The sequence below is a fragment of the Sceloporus undulatus genome, chromosome 5 (genome assembly GCF_019175285.1).
Source record: "Sceloporus undulatus isolate JIND9_A2432 ecotype Alabama chromosome 5, SceUnd_v1.1, whole genome shotgun sequence".
Lineage (NCBI taxonomy): Eukaryota > Metazoa > Chordata > Lepidosauria > Squamata > Phrynosomatidae > Sceloporus > Sceloporus undulatus.
In genome coordinates this window covers 16,251,518-16,276,594 of record NC_056526.1, presented here as the reverse complement: position 1 = coordinate 16,276,594, position 25,077 = coordinate 16,251,518, and the positions used below count along the sequence as shown (strand labels likewise).

At 42.5% G+C, this 25,077-nt stretch overlaps 1 protein-coding gene across 4 annotated transcripts in view; it reads right to left on the bottom strand.

The window, feature by feature from the left end:
* Positions 1 to 25,077, bottom strand: part of LMO3 (LIM domain only 3) — a 94,339-nt gene that overhangs the window by 67,699 nt on the left and 1,563 nt on the right. The window contains exons 1-2 of one of the 4 annotated variants that reach the window (XM_042470396.1): positions 20,939 to 21,186; positions 891 to 1,104 (exon numbers count right to left, since the gene is read on the bottom strand). In XM_042470396.1, coding sequence (XP_042326330.1) covers positions 891 to 1,096 — 206 coding nt within the window. In that variant the 5' untranslated portion in view covers positions 1,097 to 1,104; positions 20,939 to 21,186. Of the gene's footprint in view, positions 1 to 890; positions 1,105 to 18,051; positions 18,266 to 19,312; positions 19,423 to 20,938; positions 21,187 to 25,077 lie in introns of those variants that run through there. The other 3 variants (XM_042470397.1, XM_042470395.1, XM_042470398.1) reach the window with 3 other exon arrangements.

Genomic DNA, 25,077 nt, shown 5'->3' with positions numbered 1-25,077 from the left:
GTTTTCAATAAGCAAGATTTATTATCTTTATAAAAGACCTGATCATGGTATAGATGAAAACAGCTAGAAATAGTGTTATATAAACAAAGCCATCTGTACTTTTTGGATTCTCCATAGTGGTGTTGCTGTTTTAGGGAAGGCCTGCATTTCATCATTTATCAGTACATTTATCAGTACTGAGGGGTAGGTGAACAGAGACACTGCCCTTTCAAGGATCTGAACTAGTTTTCAGAAGGCTCGGCTGATTAAAGAAAGAGTTTAGTTCTTTTAAAAACATGCGCCTAGGTCAAAGAAAGAGGTTTCACACCAGCTTGTTAGTATGATCTTAGTAAATCTATGGAAATTGAGCAGAAAGAGTCAAAACCTAGGATGTATCCACACTGCAGAAATAAAGTACTTTGACACCACTTTAACTGCCTTGCCTCCATCCTGTGGAATCCTGGGATTTGTAGCTTGCTGAGGGCTTCAGCCTGGCCTGTCAGAAACCTCTGGTGCATCACCAAACTAGAAATCCCAGGGTTCTGTAAGATGGAGTCATGGCAGTTAAAGTGATGTCAAACTGCTTTATTGCTACAATGTGGATACAACCTCAGTGTTCTCAGAGACTTACCCATTTCCTACATGTAAGATTCTTCCTTACAGGGAAACAAATCCCCCCACTCCACCTCAATGTGAACTAGTAAAATTAATTAACACCTTCTTTTAGAACTAGGCTTTTGCAGAAAATTGCCCCAGATGAACATATTTAGTTAAACAGACACACTGCCTATGATTCAGTGTATTCAGATTGCCTGGTTTGGTTGGCTTACCCTGCAATCGATGCGAGGGAAGAAACGGGAGGTGAAGTGTGGTGTGCGTGCATCAAAGATTCAGAAAAAGGAAAGTCCTACCTCAGGTAGTCTCTGCGACACAGGATAAGGTTGGCTTTGGTGTACAAGGTTGAGCCGACCTCCCCCAAGCGACAGTCGCAGCAGGCACACTTCAGGCAGTCTTCATGCCAGTATTTGTCCAGGGCTTTTAGGAGATACCTGTCTTTGATCTTACGGTTGCAGCCAGCACAACCTTTCGGTTTGGTGTCTGGCTGGACAGAGAGCATTTGTATACCTGAAATGAGAAAAGGAGTGGAAAGAGGAGGTCAGTTCTCAGCCTTAGGGATGCATGGATGTCCCTCCAACCCAAGGGGAATTGAGATAGCAATTCCCATGTTTTGAGATGTTTCCCCTGAGCAGTTTTCCCCAGTAAAGCACTGTAACTCCCATCAAGGGAGCCAGGGAATGGGGAGATGTGGGAATTGTAATCCAGACAGGGAATTGTAAGTCCCACATTGAGGAACTCTACTACAAACCTTGCAATTCTAAATAAAAATACATGAGATTCAGAAGCAGCTTTTGTCCAAGGATATTGGAAAGGTTCTACTGGCACAGACTATTTATTAATTCATTCTAGTATCTAGTCCTTCCCATAGTAGCTAAATAGTTGCACTCAAGAAGCCTGTAAGCAGCACATAGTGGCAGCAACTCCTACTCATGAACATTTCGTTTTTGAACTGCAAGATTCCACATATTCATCATAACCACTGATGGACATTAGTTTGCCTAATACCTGTTTAAACCCATCAAAGCCATCACCATATCTTGTAGCAATAAATCTCACATAACTTAATTATGTGTTCTATGAAGCAATGCTTTCTCTTTGTTCTTCCTGAATCAAATACACATGAATTTGCATTGGCTGATTCAGAGTTCTTATGTTACAAGATGTGGAATTGCTGTTCTCTGCCTACTTGCTAAACACAAGAGATGTGAAAATTTCTCACTCTTGATTTTGTTGCATTCTACACAATCACACTTGTTTTCTCATCCTATCCTTGGTTCATGTTACATCAAGCTGCAAGACTTTGCTTTATTTTCTTGTAAAGAAATTCAAGTGGGATTTTTTACGGTTTTTACTTTTTAATGTATTTTGCTGTGTGCATTTCCCTCATTGACTAAAGGAGGGGTGGGAGTGATGTGGCTCTTCAGGTGTTGCTGATGGGAGTTGCTATCCAGCAGCATTTGGAGAGCAACATAATCACAGCCTTTAGACTAAAACACGTTTATGTTCATGTTTCAGTTGCACACAGTTCTAGCTGTTCTCATTTTTAGTTGTGCAGTCTAGCTATTCTCATTGTAAAGATGTGCAGATATTTTGTATATGTTTAATTTCTCTAAAATCAACCGCAAGTCTCACAAATCATGGATTTGGAAACAATATAAATGCATGGATTTTAGGAATATGTTACCCTTTGTCTTGCCATAGTTTCAAGAGTTGTGAAATGGAAACCTGCAACAAGAATTCTGAAACTGATGAAATTCTTTTCCATCCCTTGCTTGACAAAATTCATAATTTGATGAACTTCAATTACAAATAAATGGAGTTACTTTTTTTCTAAACTAAAAAAGGTCACAAATTATAGCCTTCTTTTATCAATAACCTGGTTCATTGTACTAGCCAGCCCACTTGACTCCCAAATAATACACCCAAGTGGCCAGACAAGAGAGCCAATATCCATAGCCCAGTTTTGGCCAACAGCTATTCTTAGATTGGCTTAGCTTCCGGTTAGGCACATACAGTAAGTAACTATCCTCTCCAAAACCAAGCATACATCTTACGGCTTCCTTAAAAAAATTTAGGTGAGTCCATTGAAATATTATTGTCAACACAGAAAATGTTTTCTCCCGTGCCTTCTTTTCTATGTCAAAAAAATGTACAAGTCAACATTTATTTGTGTAATTTTATACCCTGCCTTGCTCCTGGCATAGGATCCAAGGCAGCATGCGATCCAAGTATTTTCTGCACAAGAAATAGCATTTTATGCACAGATAATTTTACTTTCTCTATAAAAATACCATGTGCAAATTTTGTGCAGAATGATTCCCGAACTGCAACTAATTTGTAGCATCAAGAAGAAAATTGCTCAAATTGCTCTTTGTTTCCTTCAAGAAGAAAATTAACAAAGAATTACATCCACAGTAAGAAAAGATTGGTACCATCTACCTTGTACATTAGTACCATCTTTTGTAAATACAAATATTTCTTTTCATATAGCTTACCATGTTCACTTGAAATGCAATACTTTGGATCTGAAGGTTCCCTCCCTGGAAGGAGGAAGGCTCCTCCAATCCAAACCAAATGTAACAATGGCCTGTTACAGACTGCCAAAATAAAGCTGCTTCGGGACTCTTTGGAGGTATCCTATTTAAATGATGCATGCATCCTAAGAATCCGGAATCTGCACCAAAGCTGCCCTCCAGTGCTTAGGAATGGAGTGTGGCTTTGGTGCGACCTCCGGACTCTTAGGACCCATGCATCATTTAAATAGCATACCTCTAAAGAGACCCGAAGCAGCATTATTTTGGCCGTCTGTAACAGGCCAATATATGCCACATACAAATGCAGTGCTCTGTGTCGCTGGCAAGTTAGGAGTAATGCTGCGGAATGATTGCTATAATTAAGAGTGATTGCTTTTATTTCACATATACATGCAAGCCTCAGCTCCCAGAGGCCCTGAATGCAATAGGGCAGGATATACATTCTTTAAACAAATAAAATAATTGATGACCATACATGTGTCAACTAGACCCCTAGTATGACAGTTTTCTCTTGGCTGAAAATACTGCCGGAATTCTTCAACTGCTAGGAATGGGTCCCTAAAGAGGCAGCGAGCATTGGAGAAAATGTACAATCTGCTGCAGAAAACAGAATGGCATAGGAGAGAAGGAAAGATGCAAGAAGGCCATCCCTTGATGTTGTATCTTTTACCAGAAGATAAAAACAGTGGAGCAAACCATCTTCAGTTTAAGCAAGTTCTATGATGGAAGATGACTCTTCACAGCATACATATATGCCTGAGCAAGACAGGAATACTGACTCACAATACTCACAATAATTGAAAATAACTAGAAGTCAGTCTTAGAAATGAAAACAACTGGAATTCAGTGGGAGAGAACCTGTTTTGCTGGTAAAAGATCCCAAATTGAATTTTAGTTAGACATCACAGAGAAGAAGGGCTAAAATCCATCCAGATCTTTGGCAGTCAAAATGAAATGTGGTAATAATTTGACTGAGCAAATGAATGAATGAATTACTTTATTGCAATCACACATCAGACACAAGTCAAATAGTTGTAAGGTTATAGGAACTCAGTGATTGTGGTGGGGAGAAATGACTGCTCACAAGTACAAAAATTGCTGTGTATACAAGGCTGGCATTACAAAACCCAGGACCAAATCAAGACTAATAGCATTTACTGGAGTTGAAGTAGACCATAATGTTTGCTCAGCTTACTTCTGGAAGAAAACGCTAAATTACAAACTAAGTAGGCTTCAGAACAGATTCTATGGAAGAATCCGAAAGAAGAAATGAGTTGTAAAAATTATCAGGTCTGCCTGGAAATGTCTTCAGAATTGGATCTATTAATTGGGAATGGATAATACGGGAAATATAGTAGAACATCGTCCACTGTTTCGACCATGCTTCCTATGTTTCATAACTTAGTGATACACATACACCATTCTGAGACTAAAACGTGGATGTACATGGGATCCCCCTTGGTGATATACAAAAGCAGGTAAAAGTGTAGTCCTCCAAATGTTGTTGGATTACACCACCCATGAGCTGCAATGTGCATATCTCATGGTGATGATTGCTTGGAGTTGCAGTCCAACTATTAACCATGAACAAAAGAATGTACAGTCATCCCTCCATATTTGCGGCTTTGATATTTGCGGATTTGATTAATATGTTTTCTCTAGGAATATCTAGGTCCTCCAGTGAAACTCTGTGGTCAACTTTAACTAAAAGTTAAAGAGAGAATGCTCTACTAGGCCTTTGTAGCTCCTCCAGGGCAGTTCTATGGTCAGTGTCTGTCGGACATCAACCACAAAGTTGCACTGGAGGACCTAGAGATTCCTAGAGAGGTGTCCTCTCAGTAAAAACATGGTGTTTTTGTTATTTGTGGTTTTTCCATATTCATGGGGGTCTTCTGCCCCTAACCCTAGCGAATATGGAGGGACAACTGTACCTCTATACAGAGCAAAGATATGTTGTAATATAGGTATACCTCAGTTAGCAAAGTAGACATGATCCTGGATATTACTTTATGGAAAATTTGATACCACGGGCAGAAATAACATGGAAAGAATAGGGACAGATTCCTATACCACAAAAAGAAGAGCAGTTCGATATGTTTCAGTGAACTTTTTATGCAAAACTAACAATAGGCACATGTAAAATGAAACAACCAGACCAAACAAGAGTTGCATAAGTAAACAAAAACATTTGTAACTTTCTAGAGACCACTTAAAAACTGTTTTGCAAATGCATCCAGGGCCAATTTTCCCCCACTTTTCCCCCAATCTGGGGCTCAAAGCAGCTTACAAAATGTAGAACAGCTAAAAAAAAGTTACTTTGTACAAAAGGTAAAAAATATAATTAAATTAAAATCAGTTTAGCTATACTTTTATTGTTATTATGTACCTTCAAGTAATTTCCAACCTATGGTGACCCTAAGGCATGTTTAACATTTCTTGGCAAGTTTCTTCATAGGGGGTTTGCCATTGCCTTTCCCTGAGGCTGAGAGAGTGTGATTTGCCCAAGGTCACCCAGTGGGCTTCATGGCCAAGAAGGGATTTGAACCCTGGTCTGATGGTGTGTGATAGTGGTGTGAGTGTATGTCTCTATAGTCCAACACTCACACCACTATGCCAAACTGACTATGGACTAGTATATTTCATTCATTTGCTAAAAGCCATCAAGGACTTCATTGCATAATGTTTGCATTCTTGGTTTTAGTGCCTTTGTTCCCAGTCAGTTTATGGTAATTGTGTGTGTGTGTGTGTCACTTTTCATCTACACACACTTCCGATAACATCTGAAACAGAAAGTAACTTTTCCCAGAACCATAGCACCAATACTTCATTTTGCTTTTATAAAAAACATATCTGCCTGATGAAGAAGCTTGTGAAGCTTCAAATGCTAGCATGATATATTTTATCCCTTTTGGTTTGCCCAATAAAGGTATTGTCCATGGAATGGATTTTGGATCTTGTTTTTTAATACAACAATGTATCAAATTTAAAATTACACTCAAAGTAACCTAGTAATAGAGGTCCACTGCTCATAGCACTTTACAAAGCAAGCAAGGTTAACAGTCCTTGCCCCAAATAGATTACACATTGAATTGCACATATAGAAAAAACTAAAAGAGTGGGAAATAAGGTTGGTTGTGAGAAATGAAGTTTACACACACCATCTTCCTTTCACTTAGGAATGTAGATCTCTAAACCTCCTAAGAAAATGGACTACTTTTGAAAAAGTAGCCTATTTCTAGTATTTTAGTTAAGTCATAACTCCTTCTTTTGGAAACTTGATTTGTTATCCAAGAGCCACCTGCTAGAAATAAAAGTCACCTGAGATCTGTAGGATTTGCTCTCCAAAGGAGTATGCAAATACATAAGAGTGAGACTGGTGATTTTATTTATATGAGAAGAAATCAACTTTGTTTTCTTCCACGCTTACAGAATTGTGACAACTTACACACAAAAATTTGCTTACAGCCAAATGTGCAAAACTACCAAAAAGAATGTCTATCCTGATTCAAATGTTAGCCACATTCACTATTCCCATTCCTTAAGGGCAAAAAAAAGGCATGGAAAAATAGATGAGCTTCGCAAAAGGTCAGACTGGCATCTGCCAGAGCAAAGAAGGAAGGGGGAGAGAATTTAGTCGAGAGTCTTCTACAGAACAAATGCTGTTGCACTAACTGTTAAGTCTGGGAGCATTTAAGATTTATCCTTTTTTTCTTTTTTCTCTTTTTAAAATATTTATTTATTTATTTATTTTATAAAGATGTATCCTTCTTTTCAGCTGCTTTAGTAAGAGAATCAGTTGCAGGTAGCAAGAACCCCATATCTACAACATTAAGTGCCTGTTGGTAAAAAGGTAGTTTAAGAGCACTATGCCATTACTGTATAACAAACAGTATTTAGAGGAGCTGTGGATTTCAACTAGCTTCCAAAGCACCTTTTCACATACTAAAATTTTAGGCGTGAACCCAAACACTTGCACCAACAGTATGAATTCAACAAATAGATGTATTGTAAAAATGATATGGGCTCTTAAATGGTTTGGAGTAGTTCAGTTATTCCAAACATATAATTATGTGGCAAGTGAATCAAGAATTGTTGCAAAGGAGATCCAGCTTGACATAGTGATTTGAGCATTGGACTATGACTCTGAAGACCAGAGTTTGAAACCCTGCTCAGCCATGGAAACCCACTGGGTGACCAAAGGCAAGTCATGTTCTTTCAGCTTCAGAGGAAGGCAACAATAAACCACCTCTAAACAAAATTTACCAAGAAAATCCTATGATAGATTCTCCTTATGTTTGCCATAAGTCAGAAATGACTTGAAAATACACCACAACAATAAGTAGCACTGTCCATAATCACCACTGCACCAAAATACTGGCAGTATTTTTTTCCTGAATGTAGAAATAACAAACACATATGCATGGTTTAAAGTGATTGATCACTCAAACCATGGAAGATGGCAATATAGGTAAGGTGCCGGGGGCTACATCTGTATTGCAAAATGAATGCAGTTTGACACCGCTTTAACTACCATGGCTCAATGCCATAGAATTTGTAGTTTTGTGACATATTTCATACTCTTTGTCAGAAAGCTCTGGTGCCACAACAAACAACAAATACCAGAATCCCATAGGATGGAGCCACAACAGTTAAAGCAGTGTCAAACTGGCTTAGCTATGCAGTGTGGCAGCAGCCTAAGGTGATAGCTTCATGGGCCAGAATGCTATGAGAACAGCCCAGAGTATCCTGGCTCCAAAGCTGCCCCAAAGCCCACCTTTTCACTCAGGGGCAACAGTGGGCAGCTGTCAGTCCCACTGAGGCTGAAAATAAGGTGCCCAGGATTGATCACATGGCTTGGCATCTTATCTTGACTGCAGAGGGAGGGATTTGCATTGGTGGTAGCAGCAGGCAGCACAGTGGGTGCATTGTAAACAGCTGCCCAGCTTTGCTTTGGAAGGCTCTGGATTTTCTTGAACAGGCGCAAAAGGTGAGGTTTTTATAATCCATGTAAAGGGTGGCATAAGGCAGATGTGGATCCAATCCCTGCTGCTCCATAGTTCCTTCTAAGTACTAATGGGAAAAATGTTTTACAGCTTATTTACCCACCTAGGACAAGTGACTCGGGGAGCCAAAATAGGCCTTGCTGATCTTATAACGTAATACATATTTATATTCTATCCCTATGATCCTAATAGGAGCCGCAAGGCAAGACATTTCTGTAATCTCTACCAAACAGCAACCAAGAGACTCAATGGACAGCCCCTAAGGGGCAGCTCCATGCTGCCCCTTTCCTCGCCAGATTGGGGCCGTGGCAACTGCATGCTGCACCCCTAATCTGGTCTTTTTGCACCACAAAAAGGGCACCTTTGTGCCATGGCAGTGACTTTTTGGCAATCCTTTGGTGTAGCAAGTTTAATCACTGCGTCAATGGAGCACCGTGACACCCTCCAGACACCATGCAGTTGGGCCATGACTCTATGCCGCCCCCACGCCAGCATATAACACTGGTCTGTACAGGCTCCAAGGTAAAAAGAGTAGTACTGAATGATTAGCTATAGTTTTTTCTTAATATATATATATACACACACACACACACACACACACACACACACACTCTACAGATAAATCAGGTTTAGCACATATATTTTGTCCAGTGTTTGGGTTTGTTGTTGTTGTTTTTTTATTGGCCTTACAAGGACAGAAAGAAAAGAGAATAGTTTTCTTTTTCAGGTAAAAATGTTTGTGTTCATCTTAGGACATCTGTGGAAATGCTGGAACAGAAAGCAGTGCCTCTGCTGAAGATTTAACTCTGTTAACCACATTTTGTTGCAGAAATCCCACAGAACAAGGTCTAGATGGGTCTTTTTAATGGCATTGTCATCTTATGAGTTTTGTACAATGTCCCCAAATTGCAGTCCATCTGCCATGTATAGGTATTTTTCATATGCTAAAAACAACTAGGACAAAAGATGTCGAAATGATCTATTGCGTTTTACCACTGGGATATGATGTTTTGCTTTGTTTCATTTTGTCCTTAGAATGTAATGGTTTGGGACAAGAAACACCTGCCTGATGCCATTTGTGGCTAAATGATGATGCTGGCAAGAGTAGTTGGACAAGAAACAATGGTTCTTCTTAAAATTGCGAGGGTAGCAAGCGCACCCTTACTTGGTCCTCTCCACAAAGGACCAAGCAAGGTTATTGATATTATGAGAAGGAGGATACAGACAATGACAGACATCTCACACATACAGTGGTCACATACATCATTCAAGAACACCTAGGGCCAACGGAGGATGCAAAGAAACAGGGCTAGAGACTTTTGAACTGCTCCTAACAGAAAATACAGAGGAGCAGATGTGTATTCAGGACATGGAAACAGAAGAGCCTTAATGAAGTCAAAGCGGGGGAAATCTCTTGCCATCACTGAGATGAAGACAGACAACACTTGGTGGGACTGTATCATGGGCAATGTGAAGCCTTGGTAGAAATGTGGTGTCCAGTTTCAGGACACTGCCACTGTTCAGAACTGATGAACCTAGAGAGGCTTTAGATACTTATAAGGTAGTTGAGTTTGACAACAGGGAAACAAGAATAATACATCAAGTCATTGATAAGCTTTCAGGGCATATAGACAATGTTTGTTGATTGGTATTTGACTGGTATCAAACATGGCACACATCAGGAACATATCTAACCACTCTGTAACTCCAGATGGTTAAATGCCCATTCCAGCAGTGTAAAGTAAACCAGGAGAATATGGAACTGGAACATCATGGTGCCACCATCCTTAGACTTCATAATCTCTAAAGAGAAATATTTAGCTGGCTAGGCAGCCTGATTCATCATGAGAAGCTCAGCTCAGTGTGGTGGCAATATTTTGCCCAGAATGGATGGAATGGGGTGAGAGATTATTTGTTCACTATATTACTACTGGCATATATTGCACCACTGGACAGAAAAAGGCACAGTTTCATTTTATGCCCAAACCTTGCTTGAACAGCTATTGAGATGTCTCCCCCATCTCCCACCCACATCTGGATATAAACTGTAATGCACACTATGATAATATTCTTTCATATTTTGGATGTGACACATGGCATGCATGGCCAATACTGGCAATCTCTACTCAAAATGCATAGAGAAGCTGGAATTTTGTTGGTTGATCCCAACTAGAAAAGACCCTTTTAATGCATTGTGTAATAATGAGCCAACACATAAGTAAATCCGATAACTCTACTCAAGTTGGAACTAACCATTACGTTCAGGCCACATATCCCCATTATCTGTTATTACAGCCTATCCTCTGTGCAATGTAAACAAGCAATTTCCTATTTCTTCTGTTTGTCCAAGTGTGTGTAAAACACTGCATGGAGGCACTCTCATACAGGTCTTATCTAGCAAAATAATGACTCTATTGGAATGGAAGAATACAATATGGGAGGTAAAATATGCACACAAGCAGCTTTGTCCCTATGGATATAACCCCCCCCCTGCTCTCTCTCTCTCACACACGAAATCTCTCATTCATTCATACACACAAGTGATATTTGCACATTCTCAGAAGTTGCCTGGAAAGAGGTGGGAATCATGCTGTCCTACGGGCCTGAAGTAGCCCCTGAAGCTGCTTTGAATGTCATTTGGATGAAAAGTGGGATACAAATAAAATAAAATAAAATAATTTAAAAAGCTTTTTGGCATGTCCCCAGGTTTCGGCCCAGACCCCCCTGATCTTCAAAATAAACTTTTTAAAGAAATAATAAGAATAAGACTAAATCATATCATCCCCCTCCCAGAAAGTTCCAGGAGGATGTGATTTTTCATTTAAGTGCTATCTTGCCTATCTATCCCCTTTTAAAACATAAAACAACATTTTCTGAAAAACCAAAAACTGGCTTTCTGCTCACTTCCAGTTTCAGAAAAATGGTACTGGTATAATCCAGGGTGATGTTGGAAAATGGGGCAGATGTGGCCCCCAGACCTGCTGCAGTTGCCCACTGTTGTGTTAGGGCATTAACACAAAATAAACCCACTCTACCACGGATGCCTCGATCTTCTTTTTCCAGGGAATCCCAGGGGGCTTCACTGATACATTGTGGGCAATTTTTAATAGGTATCTCTAAGGCTGACACTGTTCTTGGCCATTTCCTGCCATTCAGTAAACCCAGCAGAACCCATGGAAGACACTGAAAGAGAAGATCCACCAGAATGCATATTACCAAGGACAGTAGGGCAGAGAAGGACTCCCAGTTTAAAACATGGTCAAACCCATGTTTCTTGAGTTTCAGGATTCCTGTATTGATAATAATCTTCACAGTTTGGGGCTTGTTTTTGAATGTTTTAATAGTAATGTTCTTTTAAATTATAAGTTGTTTTGCATCCCAAAATTTGTGGAAAAAGCAGAACATAAATAATGATGAGGAGGATGTATAAAATCCATACATTTTTTTTTTGCTCAGAAAACAGCTTTTTGAGCACAGATTATTTATGTGCAGAGAAAAACCACATGCAAATGTTGCACCAAACTGAGTCCTGAACTGTGAATAGTCTTAAAAAAAAAAAAAAAAACTACACTTACGGAGGCTTTCTTAGAGGACATAAATTTGCTAAAGTTATTTGTTGCTTCCTATGATAATAAAATTAGCAAAGAATTGCACCCTGAATCTCAGTAGATTTGGAGAGATCCCCAAATGATGGAAAACCTATTTCAATCAAGGTAGTCAGCAGAGTGTGCAAGCGAACACAGGCCCTTCAGTCAGTGCTTCTGTACCATTCTGATCAAGAATTGTGAGAATAATCATAAAATAACACAGTCTCTTCAACACAGATTAACTGTTTCACCTTTCTGAATGAGAGCTATACACAACACCTGGACCTTCCTGTAGATAGAGAAGAGCCAAATCAATACTTTCCTGAGATTTAATAAATCTGAAAATTTGAAAAAAAATTTTGGAAGTGAACATATAAACACAGATCTGAAGAATGTGCCAAAATAACTTAGAGAACACTCCATATCTTGGGAGCTTTTAGAAAGAGATGGTGGCAATGAATAGATTTGCTTTAGTTTTAAAATCTGTATTGCACTTTTGAGGTCATTGTGGAAGGGCAACAAAACGCATAGCCTATCATTTCCACAACATTCTATATGTTACTTTCTGTGAAAAGAGGTGGGCTAAAAAGTCATTGATGTCTTATTGACTATTTTCTTGCAAAATGAGCTAAATACTTCTTTATCACTCACCTGTATTATGCATTTCCCCCCTAGAACATTAACTGCATTGATAGACTAGCCATGACATCCCCTTATACTATACCAGTAACAGCTGCAGCAATTTTTTTAGTACCTGTTCACTAGGGATGGAAAGAATATTCGTAAATATTTGAATCTCAGATTAAAAAGGGCTTTTCTAAATCTTGGGAAATGTTGATAAGAAGAATCCTGGACAGATAGTTCACGACTTATTCTGCATGAAAAATGCACAAGGACACAGTATCTTCTGCACAGAAAACAAATCCCCAACAGCAAATAATATTTCTTGCAGTGGGGAGAAAAATGCTTACATTATTTTTTCTTGCTCACAAATATGGAATTTACAAAGATTTGCATCTCTGTTCTCAGCTGGATTCTGGTAGCATCTAGCAGAGCAGAATCAAATGCTCTAAAGTAATGCAGGATCCATAAGACTTATAACTAATGCTTACATACCAAACCTGAGCTAGAGGGACCACTGTTTTGCTGAGAAATGAATGAGACAGGTAAGGATCAAGCAGGATTTATTTTTTCCCTCTGGCAATCATAAAAATGATCTCCTGTATACAGCCTAGGCATCCAAAAGTGTGAAAAAGGGGAAAATGGAGAAAAGCATTACTGTTGCATGCTAACTTACAACCCCTGCTCTCCATTACTTGCATTATCACACAGTTAAATCCATCTCTTATAAGCAGCTAGTTACAAGTAATTAGTTAATCACTGAGTAAAAACACTAATTATGTTATACCAGTACTACATTGCAGATGTAACTTAAGAACTTCACTCACTTTCATGTGACACAGTAACTTTTAAATTACTTCCATAATTCTGGGGGTGTGGCTTGATTAAATGGTTGAGGAGGAATGTCACATGGTTCAAAAGCTGGCGCATGCTATGCTTCATGTTCTGTTCTGGGTGTTGAGGTGATATCGAGATGAATGGTAAGAGTGTGTTCTGTACCACAGCTCAGGGGATGAGGCTTTGTACAAGTAAAACAAATGATTTTAGTAAATTTTGTGAAACACATATAAAGAGTTACTTTTTAATATTCCAACTGGAATAGTAATTGAGCTACTGTTTGGGGCCTTAGCACCTTTATTAAATTAAATTTTGAAGTAACTTTCCAAGCTCTGCTAGACTCATGTGAAATGTCACATTTCACATGAGTAAAAGGAGCTATCACAGATCACTTTATTTCAGCAAGACACTAATGGTAACTATATGAGTACCAATAGGAAAAGAGGGAGACCATACAATAAGTAGATCTATTCATACAAGGACACCATGCTCTGAATTCACAAAACTTGGCCAGAACAGTTAATGAACAAGTTATCTTGGAGGTCTTTCATTCATAGGGTCTCCATAAGTCCAAGTTGACTCGGTGGCACATGGAGAACAGCAATACCAAACAAATACGTTTTTAACATTTTATATATGGTATCTTGATCATCCAAAGAGCCTTGCATATTATTGCATCTTTTTTAAAAATGCTCCTTCAAAGTATGCCAGTATTAACCCCATAATGGTATCAGAGTTAGAGTTGAAAGTGCAAGAGCCTTAATTTTAGGCCATTTACTAAATTCACAACTGAGATATGAGCCCCACAGAGTTTTGCCTTGCACATTTAAATACCTGGCTATCCCAGTGTATGCATGCTCTTTTGCTCTGGTACAGCTCTATCATTCAGCTTTTTCAAGTGGTCATTCTTCCCATGTAGGTGATGCCATCACAAAACATCAATACACAATATGGCCTCAGTTAGCAACTAGAATGTCCCAAATCAAAGCTAGGTTTCCTTATATGAATATTAGGTTTCATCATTTTTTAAAAAAAATAAAATTATAAGTAAGGACGACAGTGGCTTTGACACTAATACAGTTGCAGTTTAACACCTTGCCAAGTTTTCAAATGAGAAATAACTACCTTTAGACTTGCTTGATTTAAGAGGAATTTTTGCACTTTAATACAATGCTGACATGGACTCCCCTGCACATACTGACTTAATTTCAAGTTCGCAATGCAGCAAGCCTGAAACTTCCCCGGGTCTTTACGGCCCAAGACTTATTGCATCAATAAGGGACTAGAATGAAGCTTGAAACAGCCACTGTCAAGGAGCCATCATATGAACTAGCTGATGCTGCAAGCAGATGTGTTAACAGGGAGAGATTAAGGACACTTTGGTTAAGATTCCTACAACCAAACATGTTGCAGAACCACTAATTTCAATGACTACTTTAAGCCCACCCTTAAGAAATCAGTAGGACGGAAAGGATCTTCACTTTGGCTGGATTTTTCAACCCACAGGTGAGAACTCCACAAAGCTGACACTGGAAACTGGGGCCAGGAAGAAAATTCAAAACCTCTCTCTCTCTCTCTCTCTCTCTCTCTGTGTGTGTGTGTGTGTGTGTGTGTGTATTCTGATGCTTCTCTTGCCAATGCCCAACCCAGATTCCAAGAAACATTAACGGGGCAACTGAGCTGTAGTTATTGTTTTTAATCTAGTAGAGCCATTATGACACTGGAGATGGATTTGAAACCTGCTTTGGCCATATAAACCCACTGGGTGACTCTGGGCAAGTCACATGCTCTCAGCCTCAGGAGAAGATAATGGCAAACTTCCCCTAAAGAAACTGGCCATGAAAACCCCATGATAGGGTCGCCATAAGTTGGAAATGACTTGAAGGCACATAACAACAAAGGAGTTTATCACATGAAAGAGACTGGGAATTTATCCCACGAGTATCCCGGAAGAATCGTGTAATTATGCCAAATGATTTCACACGACATCGCACAAAACCTGCCATTAAAGTGGTCACAAAGAAGCATTAATGAACATCTTTTTACTTTCAGGATTTCAGCAACAATGCATTTCTGATATCACTTTATTGCAATTGCGTGTGATAATCATTCATGCAATTACTCGCCATTTCCGCTTTATTTGCCCGATGCTTTAAATGTGCTTTAATTTCTCTTTAATGCCAAAATTAGCACCAGTATGATAAACTCCAAAGGGTCCATTAGGTTAAGAGCTGTAACCCAGTTCTTGCACACAATACTTCCACGCCAACCAAGACCTTAGAAGTTTACTTCTGTTGGTTATTGAAAAGCAAAGGGTGGCCTTGAATTGTGAATATATCCCACTCTATCTAGTAAGACTAATTTGAAAACAGAAATGCACAGGTTTGGGCTGCCCGGCATGCTCTTGTGGCAAAACCATGCCTACTAAATACCTAAGGACAAGACACAATGTTGTGCATGTTTACTGAAAAGCAACTAAAATTCATTTCATTGGGACTTGGGCTCTCTGGTTACAAATGTCTGTAAGACTTACCAATCTTCACAGCGCAAGGCCCTTACTAAAGCTAAGATGCTCCAACTTCAAAGCAGTCAGACTACGCACACCCAGATGCGCAGACAACAAGGGAAGCATTTTGAGTGTTGAAATTTGGGGGAGTGCTAATCAAATACACAAAAAGAAATGGCTGGATCTCCCAGGGCAAGGCACAGTTATTCAGGGAGCGAATGCCTACTTTGAAGAAAAGCTAGTTTGATAAACAGACATGTTCCTGAACTCCCCCCAATACCTCAGGAATTGTTCAGATTGGCATGCAAATTGTTTTGTAGGGGGAAATGGAAAAATTCCTTTCACCTCTGAGGCCCCTGCTACTTTGGAATTGTTTGACACTTTAAGGGAAATCATAATTAGAGAGAGAGAGAATGAACAGAGAGACCCAAAATAATAGCCTGTGCAATGTGGCAAGCCAAGAATAAGTCAGGGCCATTTCATTTAAAAAAAACACACACACCAAAACTCTGGTGAGTTTTTAATTGCCTGGATTGCATTGTGCACCACCCCAATGCTCCATTGCCTCCATTATGCTCTCTTATTCTGGGCCATTCATCTCTCCCCCCCACAACCAACCTCCTTGCACTTCCCCACACAAACCCTGCAGTGAACACAACAAAGTATGCTGCAACTCCCTAACACCCAGGAACTCTCTCTGCCACCTTTCCTGCTCAGAATATGAGACTTTTTGTCTACTTTGTGCTAATTGCTCCCTTCCTCAACGCCATTAAAACACATACTCAGCCCACCAGCGCTTTCTCCCTCACAAGACTGCCACCTTTCTTTCTGCAGCACATGCCACAAATTTGGGGTCAGGTTTAAAGACACAGTAGGGAAGACTAAAGGAGGAGGGAAGGCCATTCTGTGGTGGCGGCGTGAGACCCTGTGTGTTGCCCTGATTTGAGCACTGGGACTGTGACTCTGGAGACCAGGATTCGAAGCCTGGCTTGGGCGTGGAAACCTACCTGGTGCCCTTGGGCAAGCCACACTTTCTCAGAAGATAGTCATGGCAAGTTTCTGAAGAAACCTGCCAAGAAAACCCTACGGCCGGTTGGCCCTTAGGGTCACCATAAGTCGAAAAGACTTGAAGGCACACAACAACAACCACAGCAAAAGTGGTGGTGGTGGTATGTGTATGGGGGGGACAACCCAGATACACAGCCACAGACTTAGTACCAGTTCCGAAAAAAGAATTGGATGCTGCCAAGGTTGACAAAAGGCCTCACTTTCTCCCTCCCTTGTCGCCTCCTCTGAAACCCCATTTGGTTCCAGGCCTAAAAAGCTTGTTTCTCTGTTCACTGGCCCACATCTTCCCTACATCCGCCAGCTCTCTGAGGGATAGCAAGTGCAAACACCTCTCTCTGTCTTTCTCTCGGATATATACAGTATTTATATACATCCCACAGCAAGAACTCAAGTGCAGTGGTTTCCTGCAATGTCCGTCACCCATAAATTGTTTAAACTCAACACTATGTTCCCCATTCTTGCTCTACCCCCCCCCCCCCCAAAGTGAATGCAGTGCTGCTGGAAGCCAATTTTATTCTCTCCTCCCCTCCTTTCTTTCCAATGCAGCTGTAAGACTCTGAGAGATACTGACATTTTTCCACTCTTATCAGTTTAATTACAGTTACCATGGCAGCAAAGTGCTAGTGGTTGGCAAAGGCCAACAAGAGATTTGCAAGAGTGAGCTCAATTTTGATGCAGTTCACATGCAAAAAAAAAGAAGAAGAAAGAAAGGAAAAAATTAATACATACACACATTCACGCTCTCTTTCGCCCTCTCAGATGCACAAAGAATATCTCTCTCTCTCTCTCTCTTACACACACACACACACACACACACACACCCTTTGTGTATTTAGCACAATTCAGGCATCACTTTTCCTTACCACCCCTAGGCAGAGCTTTGGCAAGGCTAGCCATGTGGGTTTGCTTTGTTGTAGCAGTTGTGAAGAGGGATAGTTCCAGGAGGGAGAAAAGAAAAGAAAAAGAGAGAGAGAGAGAGAGAGAGAAAGTGGATCAATGTCATGCAAATAACAATTAAGGAGCTTGAAAAAGAATACTTTCAGGAGTAGTTGCATTTGGAGAACTCAGGAAAGAAGGTGTTTGTAGAGCCTGCTCGACACTTAAGGATACCCAGCTGGCAAATATAAATAAGATAGATAGATAGATAGATAGATAGATAGATAGATAGATAGATAGATAGATAATCTTGCTTCCCACCTCCTTCCTCCCTGGAAAGACCCCCCCAAAATACATATATCCTGATGCTGCAGAGGGAAGACAGACAAACAGAGAGCTCACACATGCGATGACAGCCTTACCAAAACTTTTCTCCTTTCTCTGCATGAAGGGCTCCCGGTGCGGCTGGGTGCGCTTTGAGCCAAGCTAAGCAGTGGGCAAGCGAGTGGACAAAACTGGCAAAACCTCCCTTCTCTCACTCTCTCCTACCCATCCACGTTTGGACCAAGGGGAAAAGGCTGGTGGTGAAAGGGGAAAACGCCGAGGAAGAAGGAAGGGAGGGAGGGAGGGAGGGAAGGAAAGAAAGAAAGAAAGAAAGGGAGAAGAAGAAAGAGATGGGCTCTTGTGCAGATGCACTTGGGAAGAAGGTGACGCTGGGGCTGCTATGGGCTAGCTTACACACACCCACAAACACACAACACAGACACAGACACAGAAAAGGAGGAAGGGGGAAAGCAAGGGAGAGGAAGAAAGAGGCTCTTGTGCAGATGCACTTGGGAAGAGGGTGATGTTGGGGCTACTGTGGGCAAGTTCACACACATACACACACACACGACACAAACAGAAAGGAAGGAAGGAAATAAAAGGAGAGGAAGAAAGAGATGGGCTCTTGTGCAAATGCACTTGGGAAGGGGGTGACTCTGGGGCTGCTGTGGGCAAGCTTATACACATAACACAAACAGAAAGAAAGAAAGAAAGAAAGAAAGAAAGAAAGAAAAGGAGGGGAAGAAATAGATGAGATGCACTTGGGAAGAGGGTGACGTTGAGGCTGCTGTGGGCAAACTTACATACAGAGACACACAACACAATCACAGAAAGAAAGAAAGAAAGAAAGAAAGAGAAAGAGATGGGCTCTTGTGCAGATGCACTTGATGGGGCTGCTGTGGGCAAGGTTACACACACACATAGACACACACACACACATACACACACAATGCCTTTGCAAGCCTGAACTATGAAGGGACCTCTCTCTGTTTCTCACGTTGATGGCGAAGGAAGAGAGACCCCTCCTGCACTGCCTCTTCTCTCTTTTGCCAGCGAGGCACCAGACAATAATCAGGAAGGTTTCAAGGCTGGATGGAGAGGAAGACTTTGCTGGGGATGAAGGGGGGAGTAAGGGGGGGAGGAGAGTCTACAAACAGAGGGTAGGAAGAGATCTCGATCACAAAAGCTGGAGGGGGGGGTTGGATTGTTCTTAGTTCCAGTCTCCTTCCTGTCAAGGACCAGATCGTTCCTACAAAGGCTTTTCAAAGGAGCATCTCTCCCCCCCTTCCAATCACATCACAAAGGAAGGGGTTCCTAGAAAGAGAAGGAAAGGGCTGGAGGGGGCACTGGGTGGCTCACCCTCCTGCGAAGGTTCCCCGGCGTCATATTATCATCATCGTCTCAACTTTCCCTGCGAGCGAGTCCTTCTTTTCCGCAGTCCGAGCTGAGCCTCGCCGCCGGCTGCTTCGCATCGCGGATTCTCAACAAAAACCACATCACTGAGAAGCAGCTCCGCTGGAGTTGAACGCGATCGGCGCACACAACACACACATACACAACACACAACACACAGCCGCCCTGTGGGGAAGCGCCCCCAGCCCCAAGTTGTAAGGCAGAGAGACAAGAAGGAAAGGAAAGGAAAGGAAAGAAAAGAAAAGAAAAGAAAAGAAAAGAAAAGAAGAGGAGGAGAGACCGGACCCTCCCCAAAAAACCTGACCCAAAACCTCAGGACCACCTTGTCTTCTCTAGAAATAGGGTCTGGTTAAGGTTGAGTACCCCAGATAATACTTTCACTCTGTTCACACTGCAAGAATAACCCAGTTTGATACCGTTTTAAGTGCCCTTGCTCAATGCTATGGAAATTCTGGGAATTGGAGTTTGTTGTGGCTCCGGTATCAAACTGGGTTATTGCTACATTGTAGATGCTCCTTGGAGAGGGGCAGGCACTGACACAGCATTGTTGGAGGAGAGGAAAGAAAGAGGGAAGGAAGGAAGGAAGGATGGATGGATGGATAGGACGCAGGAAGTGTTGAGACAATGCAAGAGAAGACGGTCTCCCCTCCAAAAACCCACCCAGGTCTGCAAGAAACCGAAGTTGCCCCATCGCCAAAGGTGGCCTTTCTTTCTTGGTGTGTTTGTGTGTCTCTCTGTTGTGTGAGAGTACTCCGATTCTGCAGATCAGAGTTTGTGCTCCCGGGATAAATACTATAAGGGGACCTTGGACCGGTCACATTCTCTCAGCCTCCCAGAGAATAGCTGAAGAAGCGTGGCAAGCAAACCCTACGATGGGTTCATCAGTTACAAATGAATTGGAGCTACGCAACAGCCACCACAAAGAGAAGCAGCGTCGTGGAGTGGCTGGAGCGTAGGACGCTGGCAGAGAAGAGCAGAGTTCGAATCCCGGGTCGGTCACACTCTCTCAGCCTCAGAGGATGGCCGATCTGAAGAAAGTGGCCAATAAACTTTTATGACAGGTTCGCCTTATGGGGGGCAAAAGTCAAAAATGACTTTTTGGAGGCACACAGAAACCACAAAGAAAGCCAGCTTGGTGGTGTGGCTTGACTTTTAGGACGCTGGAAGAAGAGCAGAGTTCGAATCCTGGTCATGAAAACTCAATTGGTTTCCTTTAGGCAAGTCACACCCTCTCAGCCTCAGAGGATGGCCCAGGACAAAGAAGAGCTGAAGAAAGTTGGCCAAGAAAACCCCTACATAGGATAGATTCCCAGGCTGGAAGAAGAGCAGAGTTCGAATCCTGAATTGGTCATGAAAACCCAATTGGTTTCCTTTGGGCCAGTCACACTCTCTCAGCCTGAGAGGGTGGCCCAGGGCAAACCCGATCTGAAGAAAGTTGGCCAAGAAAACCCTATATATGATAGATCCCTTACGAGTGGAAGGGAAACAACACAGACACACACACAAAAACACACTTGGTAGACCGGGGCCCCCTTCTCCATCCCCATCTCCAAAACAAAAAGCCCAACTTACCTAAAGCAGCAGTGCTCTTGGAGCCGAGCTGGAAGAAATCAAGGGCTGGACGGACTGGAGATCGCAATCCTTGAACCAGCCAGACATAATACAGCAAAGAGGGAAATAATAAAAATCAGTTTAATTTGGGGGTTTTTAGGGTCGGGGGGAAGGAGACGGTGCCTTTGCCAAAGAGGCAGCCGAGGAAGCGAGCTGCGTCTGGCGGCCGGTTGCAGGCTATTTACCGCGACACACAACACTCACACACTCACACTCACACCCCCCTCTTTCTCTCCTCCCTCTTGCCTCCCCCCCTCCTTCCTTCCTTCCTTCCTTCCTTCCTTCCGCACGCGATCTGCAACGCCTTTGGAAAAGTGCAAGGCACCCCCCCGCCCCCAGCCAGATCGGAGCTTGGTTTGTCTTTATTTGGAAACTGGACAAGGAGGCGAGTTCGAGTCAGTCCCAAAAAGAGAAGAGAAGCCCCCAAAGCATAGGCATAGGCAGGCATGCAGGAGCCTGAGACACCAGCCATCCCCTTCAGGGCAAGGAAAAGGTTCAGGGAGTACCCAGGTTGGGCATATATAGTCAAGGACTACAACACCCCAAATCCCCCTCAAAGAGGGAGACCTTGATTTGCCCTCCCAAAAAGCACATAAGACAAAATGGAAAGCTACATAGGACTAGAACACCCAAAATCTCCCCCAAAGAGGGAGACATTGATTCAGCCCCCCCCCCCCAGCAAAGAAGACAAGATTCAAAGCCAAATAGCAAAGAACTAGAACAGCCAAAATCCCCCCAAAGAGGGAGACCTTGATTTAGCCTCCCAAAAAAATTCACCCAAGAAAGGTACCTTTTGCAAAGACAAGAACATCTCAAATCCCCCCCAAAGAGCAAAGGACAACAACACCCCTAATCCCCCAAAGAGACAATAAGATGCAAAATCCCCCAACATGCACCAAAGATATGTGCATTTTGTAAAGGATAAAAACACCCCAAATCCCCCAAAGAGCAAAGGACAATAAGTCCCACAATCCCCCAAAGAGGGAGACCTGGATTCAGCCCCTCAAAACGTACCAAAGGCACGTGCATTTTGGAAAGGGAAGTTACACCCCAAATCCCCCATAGAGCCCCCTGAGGCTCAGAGAGTGTGACTCGCTCAAGGTCAGCCAGTGGGGTTTCCATGGCCGGGCAGGGATTCGAACCCAGGTCTCCAGAGTCATAGTCCCAAAGGAGATTGCAATGGGGTGGGGGGCTAAAGAGGGGGTGCTCAGAGGAATTCAGTGGGAGGGGAGGGGGCTAGGAAAGCCTGCCTGACCCTCCAAAAAATAAAACTTTCCTGTTTTACTGTAGTTACCACCAGGAGGTTTCCAAATAAGAGTGACACTTTCGCCTGCACCCTGGGTGACCTTGGGCAAGTCACACTCTCTCAGCCTCAGAATATGGCACTGGCAAATTCCCTCTTGCCCCCTGAAGAAACTTGCCAAGAAACTCCCCAAGTTGAGACAGAATTGACTGGAAGGCACAGAAGTTGGCGCACCACAACCTTTCAAAGTTGTACTGGCTGGTCTTCAGAGGAGGTTTGCCACTGCCATCCTCTGAGGCTGAGAGAGTGTGACTTGCCCAGTGTCACCCAGGATATATTGGGGGACCAGTATCCTCAGAGGAACTTTGCCATTGCCAGGTCACCCAGGATGTTTTGGAGGCCCAGTTTCTTCAGAGGAGGTTTGCCATTGCCATCCTCAGAGGCTGAGAGAGTGGGACTTGCCCAGTGTCATCCAGGATGTGTTGAGGGTGAGTTTCTTCAGAGGGAGTTTGCCAATACCAGGTCACTCAGGCTCTTTGGGGGCTGAGAGAGTGTGGCAGAGCAAGATCTTTGAGCCAGTCCAAGTAAAGGCACCCTCCCCCCCTTACTACCTTAGTCTGGGCATGTTGCAAAGAGAAAAGTACCCCACTTTCCCCAGACAAAAACTCCAGGTAACCAAAGGGATGGATTAGAAAAGCACACACACTTCTAGCACACAATATAGCAAAGGACAGTAAGATCCCAAATCCTCCAAAGAGGGATAGGAGTAAAGTCTAGGAGTAGCATCCTATGGGGGGATGCTGCATATAGGACAGAGATGGGGAACGAGCCCAAATGTATTGAGGCCTATTTTAAAAGATAAACTTGGTCTGAAAGGCTTGCTGCTCCTGAACCGTGACTGAAACCACCCAGGCTGGCACCCGTTGCCCAATACTGTTTGCTCCCCACCACCCAAAATATACTAGAAAATGAAACATTTGCCTGCCTTCCTACCTTGCCTTACATCCTTATTGTGTAAATAACCTTCATCGCCTTTTATAAACCCCCCCCCCCCATCATCCTTTTTTTAAACATTAAAAGAGAGAGGGAAGGGGGGGGGGGGGGGGGGGGGGGGGATTAAGAATTTGTGGATGCAACTTGCAAGACTTCAAAGTGCTCCTCTGTTGCCTGCCATTTGGAGCTGAGCAAAAACAAAAAAAGATGACAGAATCCCCATTTTAAAAAATAATAATAATTGAATGGCACCTTATTATTAGAGGAGGTATATTGCAAAGGTTTTGAAGCTTAGGCGAATTTGACATCGCCCAAAGCCAGATCATGCACCAATCCGGATAATAATGTCACAGTAATAATAATAATAATAATAATAATAATAAGTAGTAAGAGAGAGGATGGAAAGCACACTTCATCCAAGGTGACTCTTGTCCCCTCTCTCCAAGCCAGATATGATAATGCATCAACCCTAATAATAATAATGTCTAATAATAATAAGTTGTAGTAGTAGTAGTAGTAAGAGAGGGGATGGACTGCACACTTCGTCCAAGTGGATAATGTCCCTTCTCTCCAAACCAGATTATGTATCAATCCTAATAATAATGTTTAATAATAATAATAAGTAGTAATATTAGTGATATTCTTAGTAGTAAGAGAGAGGATGGAAGGCACACTTTGTCCAAGTGGATCCTGTCCCCTCCTTCCTTGGGGTCCAGGGCACCTGTTTATTTTACTTAGCAAACCGGCAAAACAAAGCTGACTCAAACTCTATAAAGCCAAGCAGCCAGGACTTTGGGGGGGGGGGCAGACACACACACATCACAACCCCATCCCTCCTCCCTGCCTTCCTGTTGCTCCGATTTAGACCAGGGCAAGGGGGGATCCCCCTTCAGCCTCTGCACCACAAGAACTGAGCAAAGCTGCATCTGGACCAAAGGCAGGCTGGGGACTAGCAGCATCCTGATTAAACCCGAGGTTTTGCCTGAGGAAGAAGCCCCTGGAGCTCGGAAAGCTTGCAACTTCCACAATTTTGTGCACTTGGACATCAAGGCATCCAAGGGACGGTGCACTGAGCCTTGAGGCTACGAAAAAGGGAGACTAAAGTTCGAATCTCCGCCTCGGTCACACTCTCTCAACCTCAGAAGATAACAATACAGTAATAATAATAATAATAAGATGATGATGATGATGGATGGATGGATGGCAAGTAACCATTGAACAAACCTTTCCAAAAACAAACAAAAAAAACAACCCTGTGCTAGGGAAACGACTTAAAAAGGCACACAACAACCAATGTTGTGGATTTTAGATGCCACGACCCTTTCCTACACACCCCGGATAGACCACCTTCAACCTCTGCTTTCGATCCAAAGGGTTCACATCCACCTGGCATTTGGGGAGTCCCCCTGCTCCTGACACGCGTCAGCAGCTCCCTCGTGTGAATGCGGTGCACGCATGTTTCTCTCTGGGAACCCACACATTCTTGCAAGAGAAGGAGAAGCAGTGAGAGTGTGTGGGAGACAGAGACAGAGAGAGAGAGAGAGAGAGAGAGAGAGAGAAAGGGGAGAAAGAAAATCAGAACAAATGGCACAGCTAATGAGGACAATTAAATTAATTAGGGGAAAGGAGACGACATTTCTTTTCTCTCTCTCTCTTTCTCTCCCCCCCTTTGGATCCCCCCTCCCATCATCCCCATCATGTGAGAGAATCTGTTCCCCCTCGCTGGCAACCGTAATTCATGGCAACTGATGAGTGCATCTCTGCAAATCTTTGTTTAAATCATTCCACTAATTAAATGATGGGATTATTCCTCTGCCGACGGTGGCATCAGGCGCAGCAATTAGTCCAAGAAGAGGCAGGCAGC